This window comes from Ptychodera flava, chromosome 2 (assembly GCF_041260155.1).
Source record: "Ptychodera flava strain L36383 chromosome 2, AS_Pfla_20210202, whole genome shotgun sequence".
In the NCBI taxonomy this organism is placed as follows: domain Eukaryota; kingdom Metazoa; phylum Hemichordata; class Enteropneusta; family Ptychoderidae; genus Ptychodera; species Ptychodera flava.
Window position 1 is genome coordinate 42,916,449 of NC_091929.1, and position 17,905 is coordinate 42,934,353.

General features: G+C 35.1%; 1 protein-coding gene across 2 annotated transcripts in view; it reads right to left on the minus strand.

Moving 5' to 3' along the window:
* LOC139121499 (sialidase-2-like) overlaps positions 1 to 17,905 on the minus strand; it is a 69,191-nt gene that overhangs the window by 24,013 nt on the left and 27,273 nt on the right. For both annotated transcript variants that reach the window (XM_070686411.1, XM_070686403.1), the window contains exon 2: positions 12,821 to 12,860. In XM_070686411.1, the coding sequence (XP_070542512.1) occupies positions 12,821 to 12,860 (40 nt within the window). The remainder of the gene's footprint in view (positions 1 to 12,820; positions 12,861 to 17,905) is intronic.

Sequence of the window (17,905 nt, forward strand, 5' to 3'; positions counted from 1 at the left end):
GACGCAAAACAAAGAATTTAATTACTTTGGCCTAACTGTAAATGTCATTTAGGAAGGAAGGTTACTCAGCTTATGAACTTTTCCAAACCATTCTTTCATAAAACCTGATAGCAATGATATTTTAATTCAAATCACTGTTAAAACAATTAGCGACATGAATAGAGAGTCAAATTTGATTAAATGTTCAAAATTTATAAAGTTGTCAACAAATTGGTTTACTATGTTGTAATCCTAAGGACAAGTTAATATTCAGGTGTACCAAGGAAGCTACAATTTCATGTCACAGCCATGAATTCATTTCACTAAATGCATGAACTCCAGTGCAATTCACTTGTGATTGCAAAAGATAGTGTAACAAATCTACAGACCTGATCAAATAATTGACATCAGAGAAGAGTGAACATGATTAGTATTAATGCAATCTACATCAGAGAATACTTTTTCTTGTATTTTGTAAGAAAAACAACAGGCACAAACAAGTTGCAACAAGGTTTGCCATATTAAGTATGTATCCCCAGTAATATGACATCATTTCACTAAATTTTGAAATAGTTTGTTTTTTTACTGAATATAATTATTGTCTACTGGTATATGCATTAATTATGCATAAAGGCATTCAATGTAGATTAGTGATTATATCATCAATAACTAAATGATATATTTTTGTGAAGCATACACCGTTCTTTGTAATTATTCACTCTACTGGACTGTGACTTGTAGAGCAAAATATTCCAATTCCTGAATGATAGTTGTGCCAAATAAATTACCCCCTGAATCAAAAACATACCCTGTATAATGTCCACTGATGATGGCAGCTGTAAAGATACCATCTAGCAAAGGTTGCCATGGCACACAAATCAATGATGCCTTTAATAATAACGTAATGGCATAAATGGCATGCGCACAAGAAACACATCCTACTGTAGACACTATAAAAATTATAAAGTCTACCCATACATGTACACTGGTGAAGCATCCTGCCAAAGCAATACTTGTTCACTTCATGTTTCAATGCCGGCATGTTTACAAGGTGATACACGATGCGTACCATAGTCAGAAAAGTTGTCTCTTTTCTAACCACACTGCCTAGGAATTGTACACTACTGCTCAGATATGAAGATTCTATTGCCAGGCACATTGACTGTGTATGTTACTGGTAATACTTTGATACAATACTCGGCAGTCGACTTAAAAATGGCAACATTGAGTCCCTTTGACATGGCAGAGATGCTGGAGTTCAGAGTATGTGATGTATCACAAGGAAAACAACTTCAACAATGACAGATTACAACCACTATTCTACTGTGACACCAAAATAGGCAAGATTGACAGTAATTATAGTTGTTACCATGGTGACAAAAAGGAACCATCTTACTCAAGTGCATTAAATAATTGAGTCCACCATCTGGCAATCAGGGAGTCATTGAAAGCTATTTACTGAGAGTTTTTAATTTAATCAAAACAAGTATCTGACTTTCCTTGTTGGATCTTAACATCAACTACTCAACAGAACTGTCACATAGCCCCAAGTAGAAATCCATCACCAATACCGCATTTCATGTACCAAGCTACATGTAGGATCCAAATGGAATATTACTGTTACCATCTGCCTTGACTATTTCTAGTGGACAGGATTCACTGATTCCATACTATATTGTAGAATCATATTGGACAGAGTGTTTCAATGTAGTGAGGGGTGGCATTCCACTTACATACCTGTACACAATTAGTAATTATAAATATGATATCCATTGTAATGGACATGTGAGTACAAAAACTGTTTTGAAGCACAGTGCTGTCCTTAGATATACCAGATACACCTCTTGTATATTTGACAAACTTAGTATAAAGCTACATTGGATTTTTCTGCATAACGAAAATTGATAGATAGGTATGTGCATATGTACATGTATACTGGTATATGTATGGATATACTGTATGTACATACCAGTATACAGTATGTACTGGTATGTGTGCATGCAGTATATGCATGTACATACCGATATGTCTCAGTTTGTGCTGTGTAATTCACTGTCATTAGGGCAAAATTTAAATTAAATTAGTCAAGGGATGTTTATATTGATCAGAGTATTACACAAAAGGTTCATCAACAAAATCATATCATGCAACAACTGTACATGCTGTACAATAACTGCACCTGTATAACAACTATTTGATATTTCGTTTTATCCTCACACCAAACTTGAAGAAAATTGGTCCATACACTCCTGAGTAATAACTTTGAGCAAAAGATTTCTTTACAGAATTGCTGACAGACACTCATATTGGATCATACCACAAAACAAATTGACAGTCACAAGTACTAAGGGTATGGCAAACCCATATTTCACATGACATTTGTTCTGGTCTATGTGAAGAGTGGATCAAGGTATACCGGTATGTACTTCAACACTGTGAAGAAAACTGACACTGGTGGCCATATTGGATTGTATCACAAAGTCAAATTGACATGCATATATGTAAGTATTTATGTAAATCATAAAGGCATTCTTGCATAATGACATCACATGTACGATACATGGTTGGACTTGCAGCTAGATTCACATACCGTTACCTGAAGAAGGAGCTTAATTTTTAATACCTCTGGATTATGTTCATGGGAGCTAAAAACGAGCACTGAACGTTATCTGTCACTGTATCCATCAATAATTTAAGCACATGGTGTGATTAATATGTCTTTCTATTTACCAAATGCAGCGGGGTTTCTTAACATGCTCGTTGATAAAAACCAATCAATATTAAGGCAACGTGCTGGTGAAAACCATACATTCATAAAATATATCTGTGAGCAAAATACACACATGTAATACCTCAATAAAATTTAATGCTTGCAACTCTTAAAGCACTCCCCTTTGGTTGAGGTCAATGTTCAAATAATTCTTAAATGATAGATATGACATCAGTCTCACATGAATCAGAAAAGGAACACTTCTTACATGTTGCATATGAGTTTAAGAATTTTGGACATTATCAAGACATTGTATACCAGGCCAAGTTTATTTGTCCCGTCATGCTGAAGAAAATGACAATTTCGAGACACTGTAACACAGGCTGTCTCTACCCAATTAAAACACCAATTAAAACACATGGTCATAAGACATAAATGTAATTAAGTTTGATCATTGACTAAAATCTCATGAGTGATAAAATGACCAATTTGCAATACTCAGAAGTAATTAAGAAAACCAATTTCAGAATTTTAGAAACATAAAAAAGCCATATGTGTCATGCAAGTAAATCGCTTGGGTATTTAAGATATAATTATATTACTTTTGAGGAAAATTTGATCACAAGATGGAATGAGAACAAGCACATGTAAAAGATACTCGGCTTTTTCAAAATATTATGATGGATTTGGCTGAAACAAAGAGTATCAAATGTTATTAGAAATAGCAAAATACTGTAACAGTAATTTCTGCTGATGTGCAACTAGCTCAGAAGATTACATCTGATTGGTCGATCATTATTCACATAAGGAGTCTATTGTATATAATTCAATTATAGCGGTGATATTCAGCCAACCAATTGGATAATAACTTCCGAGATGCTGCATATGCAATGGTTCTACTCCCGAATAAAAAGGACGCGATGCGTACGCCGTTCTACATACTCAGTACACCCAAATAATCACGTGATGCCGGTACAAACAAACCCACATGTGTACTGAACGCGTATGGAAATACACGTACGTCTGTGCGCGTTTGCGCACATGGTTTTGTTTGTACCGTGGTCGATTCGAATTCCGGGTTTGGCCTATTTTAATGGGTTCTCTGGAACATCTCGGTATGGTAGTTTTGGTATGGTACTCAGAAACTTGCAACTAGTGTCGTATGTCCCATTTTTCTATTACTGGTAAAAGCCATAAAACTGCTCAAAGGACTGCAGCCTACAAAAATTGTCAACAGCATGTTCCGTTGAAGTCAATCACAAAATTTTTCACGAGATCTAGTATATTGGGTTTGAATACCATGGGAGTTACTTCATTCTTATATACTATGCTAAATCATGGCACATGGCTATTTAAGTCTTTTACATGCTGATGTTTGTACACTATGTAGCTCTGCCAGAATAAGTCACTTTGGGACGCAAGTCACGCATTTTTACTAGACTGGAATCCTTTCACAGTGAACAGTTTGATGGCTTTAAACCACATGGTACAATAACCATGTACTGCAATTCCTTCAAATCCAGCTGTGGTGTGTTGTCCACACAAAATTGAAGACAGAGAAAGTGCATGTATAATCAGTTGGAATATTTTGTATTGCAAATAGGTAAGGATTTTTGTTTCCATGGAAGCTTTAAGATAATCATAAAAATGCTAAGCATGATTTTGTAAAAATCTGTTCCTGTATGCAGCTAAGATGGTTACAATATGTTCGAGACTGCCTGTGAATATCTGCAGCTACATGAAACGATATACTAGAATATGATGCACTATAATTTTAATGAGCAGATATCAAAACCTGATGTCTTGTACTACATTTTCACTTCCTTTTTGCAAACAGAGGTTTATTCATTGAAATATGCCAGAAAATGCTCCGATAAGTGTGCAGCTTTCAAAGTGGATCCCCACATCCATTAATTCTAAAAAAGACTTTCCTTTTCAACAGATAAGCCAATCTGTGTAGAAGTACTTAAAGTAGGGTAATTAAACAAACAATGCCACTATGGCTATCAGTTTGGTCGTAAAACAGCAATTGTGGTCGTAAAGTGGTTTCGGTGATGAAATCGTATTGCACATTAGCCCATCATGATACAACCCCTGGTTAATCCGTGGAATAGCTGTTGTCGTGGTAACATGTACGTCAACCAGCCAACCCTTTTGAATGGAGGTACGTTTGTTCAAATTAAAAATACACATTAAATTGTTCCAAAAAAGTGATTATTTAACCATCTACTCTACATTTACTACAATATACTAACAATTTTGAATGGAAGTACCTTTGTTCAAAAATATGCATAAAACTGTTCCCAAAAATGTGACCTTTGACCCATCTACCCAACTTAGGTATACTGTATATTGATCAACAGAAATGAAGTCACTCTTTCTACTAGTAGTTAACTACTTTTTTGTGATAATGCTGATCATGGATTACATTCCGCTGAGATTTACAAGTATTAATACAAAATCACAAAACTATGAGTATGAAAACAATAAAAATAAAATTCACATCCAATAAGTGAAAAGCACAAAACATGTTTGGAAAAGACAAAAATTTTCACGTTTATGTTTACTCTTACTTTGAAATACCATTTGCATTTGCTTATGTACAGCTTGATGCAGATTTAGAAATTCACATACCCGTATTGTTCTACACAGCAGTTGGTTTTTCTGTTCTTAAACAAGAGGCAATTTTTGCTGTCACCTACATGTACATATTTCCCTACTGCACTACAATGTTAAAACATGACTTGTAAATCTTTCATCAAAGTTTGTGATCAGGTTTGTATATATAAATCTACACAATTAATACTGGTATTTTGCACAAGAAGACAAAAAGTCAAGGTAAAGTTTGCCCAGGGACAGCTGATATTTAGACTCTTAACCCTTTCACCACCATGGTTTGTCCCAAATCCATTGTCTTGTATGGTAAAGTTGGACCTGTATACAGGGAACTGGGGGTGAAAGGGTTAAACTTTTACAATGCAGTTTTTGTCTAACACTTGTGGGGATTCATTTTGAAACTCAGCAAGTAAGTTAAGTTTTCACCGATTTTTTTAGATTGAAAATCTTATTTTCCCCATAGAGTTAACACAGGGATGGCAGCCATTTTGAATTTCAAGTGTCGGTAAACATTGGTAATTTGTTTCTCTATAGTCCAAAATTTTGCATAGTGACCCCGACTTTTATTCTTGAAAGCGAAAGGGAACGTTTAAAGTTTTTTTAAGGACAGTTTGGGTAAGAATTTAAGTCTTCAAATTTTAAGGCACAAACTGCCTTAATACCTCAATACAAATCATTGACTCTCTTAATGGAAAACTACTCAGCTATATCATAATACACTTATAGACAGGGTTGACTTGTTTGCAGGTTTTTGACAGTTGAAAAGCAGCTTGTGGTGTACAGCGATGTCACAGTTAATCACCTTGTCAAGTAAGGGTGAGGGAAAGTGGCACTGAAGGTCAAGGTAATGCAACTTAACAGTGGCTAATGATGTAAGTCCATCTACTTACAGTAGTTCACACCTAAAAAATAAATAACAATTTTCCTCACAAGGAGACTTTCGACCTTTCTCTTTCAAAATTAAGAATAAAAGTCGAGGGTCACTTTGCAAATTTGGATACTACAGAAAGAAATTACCTATAATTTACTGATATTTGAAATTCAAAATGGCCGCCATCCCTGTGTTATCTTTATGAAGAAAAATGAAATCCTGATTTTCACGAAACTCAGCCTATGAAACCTGTACTCATTCCAGCAGCTTTGAAATAAGCTTCCATGATGGGTAGACTAAAACAGAATTGTAAAAGTTTGAGAGTTCAATATCTGTCCCCGAGTGCATTCTACTGAAATAATGAAACAAGTCTTACCAAGTGTTTGAACACACAGACACACTACCCTAACAATCATCAAACATTTGTCCAGTACTTGTTCATGCTGTGAACACCATCACACATTGGTTACTGATGTTCTACAACTGAATGTGACATCACATCTCATCATCATAATCAAGTTACAAAAAAATTGAGGTTATTATCAAGTTATGGTGATATTAAATATATAATCGTGTTATGGCAGAAGTAAATCAAAATTCTACTTACCTAAAGTGGGAAAACATTAAAGTTATTTGTCTCAATGTCAGAGGTTATTGAAGTACACATTCATCTAGGTTTATCATTCCACTGCGAGTTCATTTCAAATACATCTACAACATTATACAAATTGGCAGTTATTCCTGGAAAAATGTAATTTATCCCTCAAAGCAGCTGATGAAAGCGTTATTCTGTATTTTGAATGGATATATTCCATGAATATGCACTCTGTTTGAAGGCATTTTAATCAGCTACACACAAACAAATACTGATATTAACCCATTGAATCCGGATGGGAAAAAAATGTCTGTATGATGTCATAGGTCACCAGAGGGTCAGGGTGCAAAGGGTTAATACAGCATCATAATTTCCATGGAAACAAGCTTGGGTTATTCTGATCTAATTCACAAACAAGGGATTGAAAATTTTGCCTTTGTAGGAAGTATTATTCATAAAAAAATTATTCTTTGAAAAAATAAATGACTGGTATGTACTAAGGAAAAACTTTCTACAGAAAGCAAAAATCTGGACGAGTGTGAATACAGCTTGAATGCAAAAGCCACGGATTAAGACTAACACTTTTATAAAAATGTCAGCCGCAGCATACATTCTTCACAAATGTCATTACTTGAAACTTTTTGGCCGATGTATCAAAGCTGCATTCATCTCCCGGTAGGACAAGAAGTTATTACATATTGAAAATTGACAAATTGCAAAATTGGCCTCAATTTTGATGGAACCTATTACACTGTTGAATCAATCAGACAATGGATATGAGTAAAATTATGCCTTGACCTAATATTATAAAAAAATTGCCAAAGGTATTACATATGCAAATTTTGTCATAATTTGAACATGTGTGAACAAGACAATTGTCTGAAACATACATATCTCTTTTGAGAGCAAGTTGGCTGGTGGTTTTACAAAGACAATGTTGTTTCAACAGAAAATGAGAAAATAAATAAATTTCATTTTGTGTGGTCAAATCCTTCATATTAAACTTTCAAAATACTGTTCATAGCAATGCCATGTATAAAACATTTACTACATACCCTGTCAATTGACTGATGATATTTATGATCACTACACTATTTCATTATCAGCTAATACCCTACAATAATTGGATTGCACTCCCCGGCACAAAGACACTCCATAACACAGTTTTCATTCAATAAATCATTGCTGGAGCATTTTAATGATTCAGACATAAAAGCGCATCTTTGCAATCTAATTTCTTCAGAACGTCTCTTTTCCAAGTTGCTACACATTGTCAGGGGAAGATCACATTTGCCAATCAAAAAATTACAGCGGTAACAAACATCAGTACGAACTTTTTCTTTTCATTAACTGAGAAATACAGTGTTGAATGCTTCACCTAGCGAAAGCATCACAGCCAAAATCGCTCGGCCAAATTCCAACCCTTAAAAAGAGTGGTTCAATAATCAAGCTAGATTGTTACAATTTTGTAAGTTTTGTCTCGTAGGTGAATTTGCAAGCCCTATCACACTTAAAATATAAACAAGCGAACTTTAACAGTACAAACACAACCAGTACTTATCAAACTTTACTACATTTAAGCAAAAACATTTCATGACTCAAAACTTCTGAAGCTTAAACAGCTGAGAGTTGCATGTGATTTAGCCAATTTACTTAATATTCAATTTTGACACACACTGGTCATGTGCAAAGATTTTGGACCCCTTGAGAATCACAAAGTACAGAAAGTTAACAGTGTACCAATTCAAACACATGGAAATTCAAACCAAAAAATAAAGCATGTCTGAGAGTTCCTATGATTGAATATCAATAACTAATCAAAAGACAGGCGTTTATTTCAACAACATCAGTTTCAATAAATATCAATTCCCAATTTCATGCATATCAATATATCATATTGAACTACACCTGCTCACAATTATGCACATTGCCTCGGGCAGGAAACTACATTCAAGTGCAATATTTTATGAATAAAGCTATTATCGAGGCCAAAGTTGACTTCACACTCCAAGAATACTGAGAAATGGTGTGCATACTGAACACTGCTGTCTTTTCCTTCCTGCTTTCCTTCCTTGTATCTGAGCAACAATCACAAAATCTGGAAGAGGAAATACTGATGTATCATTCCGTGAGGACATGTCACTTGCTCAACACTCAAACAAGGACTTACATTGATTGACTCCTTCCTGTGTTAAATGGCTTGCTTTAAATTTTGATGTGCAACCTTTGATAAAACGTACATGATTCTGAGACATTTAATGTGAATCGGAAGACTTTCCTGTGGTCAGGACAGTGAGGGACACCTGTAAAAAGTTCATGGTTATGCTATTGTTATAAAGATGCACCAGTACAAGTGGAAATGTACAAATGCTGTACTATAGTTTCACGGTCATTTGCGTCTTCTGCATGATCGAACTGCAAATACTGACAAATCTGAACAGTCTCTGTGAAAGAGCCATTGTGTAATATCTAGATCAAACCATACACAAATTTCCAACAGATCCGACATTTGAAATTTCTTTCTGACGTCTCAACAAGAATCACTTGTTTTCCTGGAATGAGTGATACTGCTGATATAAATCGAGTGATTTCAATTTTGTTATTAAGAAATCTATATTTATGAATCTGAACATGTGTGCGGTAAGTGCACACGTGTGTTTGTGCATTTATTTATGTGGCTGAATTAATTGTAGTGTAAGGTGTGGTTCTATGCCACTGGTCTACCCCAGCCTTGGTCTTGTGATGCCTTGTATATGCAATTGACGAGGAACTTTATCACAAGTGACTCCTCAACATTTCCATATATGGACGCCAATGGATACTTCCTGTTCCTCAAGATATCTGGAAAAAACGTCACATCCATACACCAGTATGTAATTGCCCACATCATAGTCAATCAACCACTCGGAAGCTACAAGGAAAGAAACAGCCCAGAGCTCAGGCTTACCACATGAGGCTGTATACAGTGAGTGGCATTATTAAGGAATGGATAAGCTCAATTTAATCTGACCTATGGGCCAATCAATTAAAGTTCCCTAAACCTGAGAGATACAATCAAAAGCAACTGGTATAATTAAACCAACTATTGATCAAATACCCATCTGTCGATCACCTTAACTGATATTATCAAAGGCATATGCTATGTACACAGAACCAATCAATTAGCTTGTTATATCTTCCTTAGATCTTACTGATTACATTTCTCAGAAACATTTTTATCTGAGTAGACAAGATTTGTGACTAGATATCAGACTACTGCAACAAATTTTCATCCCTGAAAGTACTGTCTGTGTTTTTGTTATGGGTGGTACCTATAGGTAAATTTTACCAGGGCTCCCCCACGAGATATCAATAACGCAATCATGTGGGGGACAGAAGAAACGGTACTTGGATTTCCGAACCATGTATCTATGTTCCAAAACCCCTGGCAAACAAACACAGACTGCAACAAAAAGACAACAATATACCAGTAAGAATTTCAAGAACATTTAAAGGTGGGTTTACACGTGTATTTTTTTAAACCTGAGGGAATCTGATTAGTCGCTCTGTAAATATTCCTTATCAGCGATCTAAGCGATCTCACGTTTACACGTCATACACAAGGTATAAATTTAGTTCGGGTCAAGCGAAAGAAATAACGCCACCAACAATACAGTAGTCTTCATAACAACGTATAGCCCGTACATCGAAACGACAAAAATCAAGCAAGCCCTGACAGAAAACTGGAATGAACTTGAAAAAGACGAAACACTAAAAAAACTGTTCCAAAACCAACCAATAATCGCATATAGAAGGAACAGAAATATAGGCAACACACCTATAAGCGCCAGACATCACAAAAACTACAATAGCCAAAACTCAGGTTCACATGAACCTACACAAACACAACAAGATCAAACAGTAGACATTCTAGCTTCCCTACCAAACGTAAGTGGAACTCACATATTATAAAATAAAAACAATCAACCATTCAACACGTCTCACAATCAAAATGAATTTTAAGCGACTGATGAAGAAAACTCTGTTTTCGAAACGTAGCGCCAAAGGATCACAGTGTCAGTAGTCTCTCTGCTCCAGTGTGGATTAACACAGGACACGTATACGTCTCGCCATGGCCAAGCAACATTTTACATAAAACAGTTAAACATGATATACACTTATGTTATACACGATATCATACACAAAACGCAAACAACCCAAATATGAACGATGTGTGGAGTTGCTTTCCCTTTACTACCTACAACTCATCGTAAAATGGCATCGTTTTTCTAGCTCTGCCACTACGACGGTTGTTGTCGGACACGGACTTGAACTGAGCTCGCAACCGTTTGATTTTGTTGTGGCATTGTTCCGCTGTCCTCTCGAGTCCCTTCTCCCTGGCCTTGGCAGTGACGACTTCATACACTTGCTGATCCTCGATGTGCCGTCCATCATACGGATGACATTTTCATCTCTCTAGATTGACATTAGTAGCCTGATCTCTTCCTGCGGCCAATTGTTGCCGCGGTGGCAAGAGCTTAATTGAACACCGTCCATTGTGGTAATGACTGCAAGCCCGAAGACAGGATATAGTTCGGCGTTTAGTTCGGTGTTCTGGTCACACGTGTAAATAGGCCATTGTTTAGTACGGAGCACCAAACCTGGACCAGCCCTCCAATACCGAATTAATTTAGTTCTTTGTTAGTTCGGTGTTGTCTGTTCACACGTCCAACTGACACAGGTTTAAATTTATTCCGGTGTCAACTCCGGACTTAACTCACACGTGTAAACCCCATTTAAAATCACTCTTGAAGATATATCATCATGATAGATGATAATATACAGTAATCCTCTAGCATGCAGCCTACTGCCTATAAATGTCAAATTAATAACCAACTTGATGACAAATGACCCAGAAAATGAACCACAGGTGCTGTGGACCTGTCCAAATGAAATAATCAATCCATTACCACATGGTGTATTATAAACAAGTTACATGTAGTTGCAGCAGCCCAGTATACCAGGTACCAATCAAGTTACTTCAAGGATATAGAAAATTTCAGTTACACATGGCAAAAATAAAGTATAGGCTGTTACAAGGTGGTGTGTGAGCGCACAAAGTTTGTGCAAAATGTCTTGATTTTTTTCTAAAACTAAATTTTCACAGCCAGCAAATTTTAGCTAACAGCCGGTTGTTTTTGCCAGCTATAGAATACCGGTAGTGGAATGAGACTGTATTGGACGTTAATTTAATACATGTTTAATGATATTTGAATTCATTATTGATCATGAAGAGTATTTTTGCAACAGAGAAGTACAAAATAACAAGAAAAATGTGATTGTGTACCTGTACGGCAAGTTAACCCTTTCACCACCATGGTTGTCCAAAATCCATTGTTTTCTATGGTAAAGTTGGACCTGTACAAAGGGAACTGGGGGTGAAAGGCAAGTTAAGTAATCAAGGTTATACGGATGTTGAGCAAAAAATGAATGCAAGCCACACAGTCACAAATACAATATTCACGAATGTCAAACCTGTTTGTCCTCCGAATTACAACCTCCACAGTCTGTTTGAATAATTGATCAGGTAATACATTTTAAATGTTGACAGACTATCAACCTTTGTACTATGATTGACAGCTTGGTTTGTTTACATATGGTAATGACATGTTTTGCATATGTTGCACATGTAGATGATTTTTGAAAACTGTCTTACTTGAGAGAATCATTTTTTTTCAATATTTTGATATCTAGCAGTTGATGTCAAAATTACCTACCGGTACACTGCATCATGTTGTATTGCTCTGTTTGCTTTGAAATCTCTGTAAAAGTATTTTTCTACACTCTATAAATAATACTGAATCCCAGATAAGACACAGATCATTTATTTGTAGGCTCTACACTTTGAATGATTCCCCATGGATTTCCAACATTAGATCACAGAAGAAGTTTACAAGATTTGATATTAATGCATACCGGTATATGTTTCTTGCAGGACGATTTTACACCTTGCTGTTACTATCATACATGTATACATGTACTACAATAGTACTCAAGTTTTTTAACCTACCTGAAAGTGTCATATCCATGATCTCCTTGGCCAAATATTTCTGTTAAGATAAAACAAATACATGTTCATTATTACTGATATCATTGGTTAGGAACATGTTAAACAAATTATTCCTTTTGTAACATCAGGGTTCAAAACACTCGGATGCATGCTGCCCAGCACTATGTATGCCAATGTAACTTTGGTGCAGGCATACTGGTTTATTGCCTGGGGTGTATACATGTTGTACACGTTGCAAGTAAAACAAGTATACCGGTATATTCTGAGTTTCTTGGACGGGCTTCACTATCCTGCCTCAGGTTTTTTGACTAGTGATTTTTTTCACATTTTTAATTGAGTGCTGTAATTTTCTCCCGACAAAATTTTAGTGCAAAACCTTACCAATTTTTATGAATTTTTTAATAATGTTTTGATAATTTTGGACCAAATGGACATCACATTTCATTTGCTAGTTTTTTCTCAAAATTTTGGCAAAAATTTGAGAAAAATTGACTGGGGTTTATTTTATAAAGAGGACAAAAATAGACTTTGGCACTCAATTAATTCTTTGTTATACAACAAATTTACTTACAAGGTGAAGTCAAATAAAGAGCCTGGATGTACAGCTATCGGTAGTATGTGTTTATACAGCTTTCTGTGGCCTAGCAAATAAACTTTGATGCACGGATGGTAAAATATATAGAAGACAATAACGTGGCCATATGGTTATATTATTAATAATAATGTAAACTTGTCTGGGATGATGGAGGGGTTGGCTTTGAACATCAGCAACAAATATACCTAATCACTATGCACACCTAATGCATATGCATATTATCAGTACGGTACAGGGAGATATATACTGTATGTATACATTGGTGCAAAACCTGACATTCACTGAGTGGATATCAGCAAAATATATTCCAAGCCGTGTACCATGAAGACTATACTGAAAGTGTCATTGACATGACAATTATTCTGGAAGTTTTCTTTGAATTAGGGGATATTCATTTTTATGCTGTACGTATGCTGGAAAGTCAGAATTTCGTTATTATTGGTGTCAAAATGCTACCCTACCGTTCACATATAGCATCAAAAAATCTGCTCATTTACAATAAATTACAATAAATTCTTGTATTTTCACACTTTAACCAGCAATTCTTATTTTTTCATATAAGGTTGGTCTGCTGATCTCAGCATGCTAGGATTTCATCTCATGACAGAATAAAATCAACACGTCAAAAAATGTAACCAACAACAGTAATTTAGCCATCTGCATCTTAGGAGGCAATGAAGTTGATATCTTTTTATGTGCCCTTTAGAGGTTTCTTTATTGGAATCAATTGAAATCAGCTTTCTAAGAAATCTGGAAAAAATTGTAAGCAATTTACCCATTTTGAAGTTTCAGTTTGTGAGTGTACAAAGACAGAGGTTTATTGTCATTCAAATTGTGGACTTTTTTGGTACTGGTATCTTATATCAGGGTGAACATGATCACTGTCACGTGACAACCCCATTGTAAGATTAATTTGTAGTGTTTGAGATAAATTCAAGTGATACACAATAACAGTGCCATCTGGAGTAATTTTTACAGTTTTAGGCTACCGGTAAACAGATAGGTCTCAGTCTTTAACACGTTCAAAATTAAATCATTAAATTATTAAATTATTAAGCCACATGTAATAAATATGTCCCATAGTACATATTGGTATGAACCGTAAGAACTGCGCAAACCACTTAGTTTTAGAGTGTGCCTTGAGTGTATATAAGTATGTGTAAACATGTGCAAGCATGCATTTGTGTAGCTGTGATGTGGTATAGCAGTACCAGTACATGGATAATACAGTATTTACCAGTAGATCACCAACTAGTGCTGACATGAAGGGTTTAGCCAGCCACAATACAACCAGAAAATCTGCCATATCAATCAATAGAACAGAATCAACAATTTTTTTCCATTTGTGTTCAAAATTTAATCCTTTTTGTAATTATTCAAATACCCGCAGGTGGCCGATATCAAAAGCGGGATTTATTGTTGATTGACCTACCATGACCTGCAGAATTGAAAACTTTCAATAGTGCTGATCGCGACTATGTTTGTTACTAAATATGGTAATTTGCGCACGACATTTGCTACTAAAGAAGTTTGGACAAATTTTGTCCTTGCGCAGGAGTGTTTAATGTCGCAGCTTGTAATCTAGGTATCCTTCAGCATATAATTTTTATAGGTTCAAAGTATCAAGGTACCTTTTTCACCATACCTGTAAGATTAACTTCCGAATTTCTGTCAAAATTATCAGACAAATAATCACTTTTGCATATCAATAATTGAAATGTGACATCATCACGGATCAGTCCTAATCTAGAATGTTGCAAAGATTTACCAGAAAACAAATTAATTTATGGAAAAATAGCATCCATAAAAATATCTTCCCATTTGATCAGAATAAACATAAATTTAATGCACCGCCTTTGAAACTATCACATTACCCAGTGGCAGTTACAGATAAGATATTTTCAGCAAAAAAATGAGAAACTTTATCCAAAATATTTTTACTGAAAAATTTCACCACAGTTAATCAAATACAAATTACTAAGTCATTCCCTGGTGAAAGTAAGCTTGCATCTGTCAAGTGGTTTCAGAGAAAGAGATATTTTGAACAAAAATGACAAAATTAGCCAAACTAACTTTAATATACATCTATGGGCAATCATGGTAACCATCCCGATTGTAAAGCTATGCAGCCAGCATATCCAAATGCTAATCGACAGTTACATCTCTGTTAAACAGTCCCTTTTTCATGATTGAGTTGTTATGGTAACCATCCGTGATGCAAATATATCTTCTTAATGTACTTGATCAAACTACTCTAATTTCCATGTTATGCAAAATTCTGATGATGTGATGGTAGCTTTAGAAGCCATAACTCTGTAAAGCTTATTAAGATTACACAACTGTCATATTAACATCATTTCACAAAGTCCAATCTGTCAAAGATAAGACTGCTTTCAATCCAGTAATTTCTTTGGATTACTTTCAATTCATTTTTTTCCCCAGATGGCTGATCAATAAGAAGGAAACAAGCTTTTGAAATGTTTTCAAAAATTTGCCAGTACAAGATCTTTGATGACTGGTTATTCCTAAATGCCATCACAGTGGTATTTGTAATGAAAGAATATTGCGTCCTTTTGTGTAACTATATGGATTCCAAAAGACGAGACACTGCAGCATATGCTAGAGTCATTGTACATTCTGTGATGGTAAAGTCTGACGTAAAAACCAGACAGATTATTTAAAGGTTACATGCAGTCCTTTTACGTATTGAGGATATTGACCTACAATGTAAATTTTAAAGATAGTGTATAACAAAGCGAATCACTAGTACCATACATACTGAAAACAGAAAATCTGGATGGTGACTCGATGTCCTAGCAAGACGTTATACTCATACGCAAATATTTTGATGATATTGTAAAATTATTTTTTTTTTATTTTGATGAAATAATATTTTAAAGGATCATGAAACAGTAAATTTCCATGGGTACATCAACTGCTGTTGCATAAAGCATTATAGTAAATAATGGCCATTTTAAGAATTTTTACGAGAATATTGTGTTGCTAATGGATGAAAATTTATAAACTCTGTGGTAAGTTTGTGGCTAAATATCAAATTGTAACAGATGGATCGTTATTTGTTGTCTCTGCAGATCATTAAAAAGCAGGTTTTCTAGTTAAATTAACTGCTTTGGCGAATGCAAACAATCAGACTCAGTACTTGCATTAAGCAACAGACTATGCCTGATACATATAATATGTATATTTTGAATTATGAAAATCTGTAAAATCACATTACAGGATTGTGAACCACTTTTAATATATGTACATGGGGCCTGTTACCTGTACAACAGGAGGCTTTAACAATTTAGCTCTCATCAACCATCCATTTCATACAAAGGAGATTTTGATTACATTTCACATGCCATAAATCCTGACGTTACATTATTTGCAGCATATTCTTTTTAATGTTTTCATGACCTTTGACCCCTGAATGTCATAAATCACCGGTGAATAGCTGCCATATGGTGTTCACGGTTGTGTTGACTAATTTGCATACAGTAGCTGTATTGTGCGGTAGAAAAAAGTGCATTGTTGGTCCTGCACAACTGTCAGCATAGAATCATCACTGAAAATCCATATGAACTATAAACACTAAACTTTTATCCTAAAATGCAGATCATGCACATTTTAAGGTAAAATGCATCTCTCGAGCAGATACCGGTATTTGGACTCAAATTTTTACAGTTCTTTTCTGATGGTACCACTGGTGGGGGGCTTATTAAAGCCCTTGAAGGAACAGTTTTCACTGTTTTAGTTTTTTCAAAAATCAAAAATTCGATTTTTTCCATAGAGATAACACAGAGATAGCGGCCATCTTTCAACTCTAGTTGCTCAAAAACTTGATAACTGTTAAACTGTTCAGCCTGAATATAACACATTATGCATTTAGTAGTTTTGTTGACTTCATCACCATGGCTACATGTAGCTCTATAGCATTTGATGGCTTGGATAAAAATTCTCTCAATACAATATGCAAAATGTAAGTACAGTAACACAATTCGACTTAAAACTGGTTGATGGTGAAAATGTCATTTTCATACGGTCAAACTCAAAACTGATGAGTTTCTTGTAAACATATGCACCAAAACAAAATAAGGATCGCAGAATTAAGTGCATTTCCTTGAAACTCTCTCATCCACGTCATCACAAAACAATATGAATTTCAAATTTTTAGATCTTTGTCAAATAAATGTGATGCTGATCATGTTTGTGGGACACAGTTGATTTATTTTTCAGAAGTTTAATACCCAACAAATTCCTCATTACCAGAGTTTCACCATTTAAACTAAGATGTAGCAGTGTAATGTTCCTCAACCCTTTGAGTGCTGTAATATTTCCCACCTAAATTTTAGAGCAACATTTTACCAATTTTCATGAATTTTTCAGTAATTGTTTTCATAATTTTGGACCTAATGGACATAACTTTTCATTGGCTTCAGTTTTTATCAAACTTTTGGGAAAAATCTGAAAAGAATTTGAATGTCTGG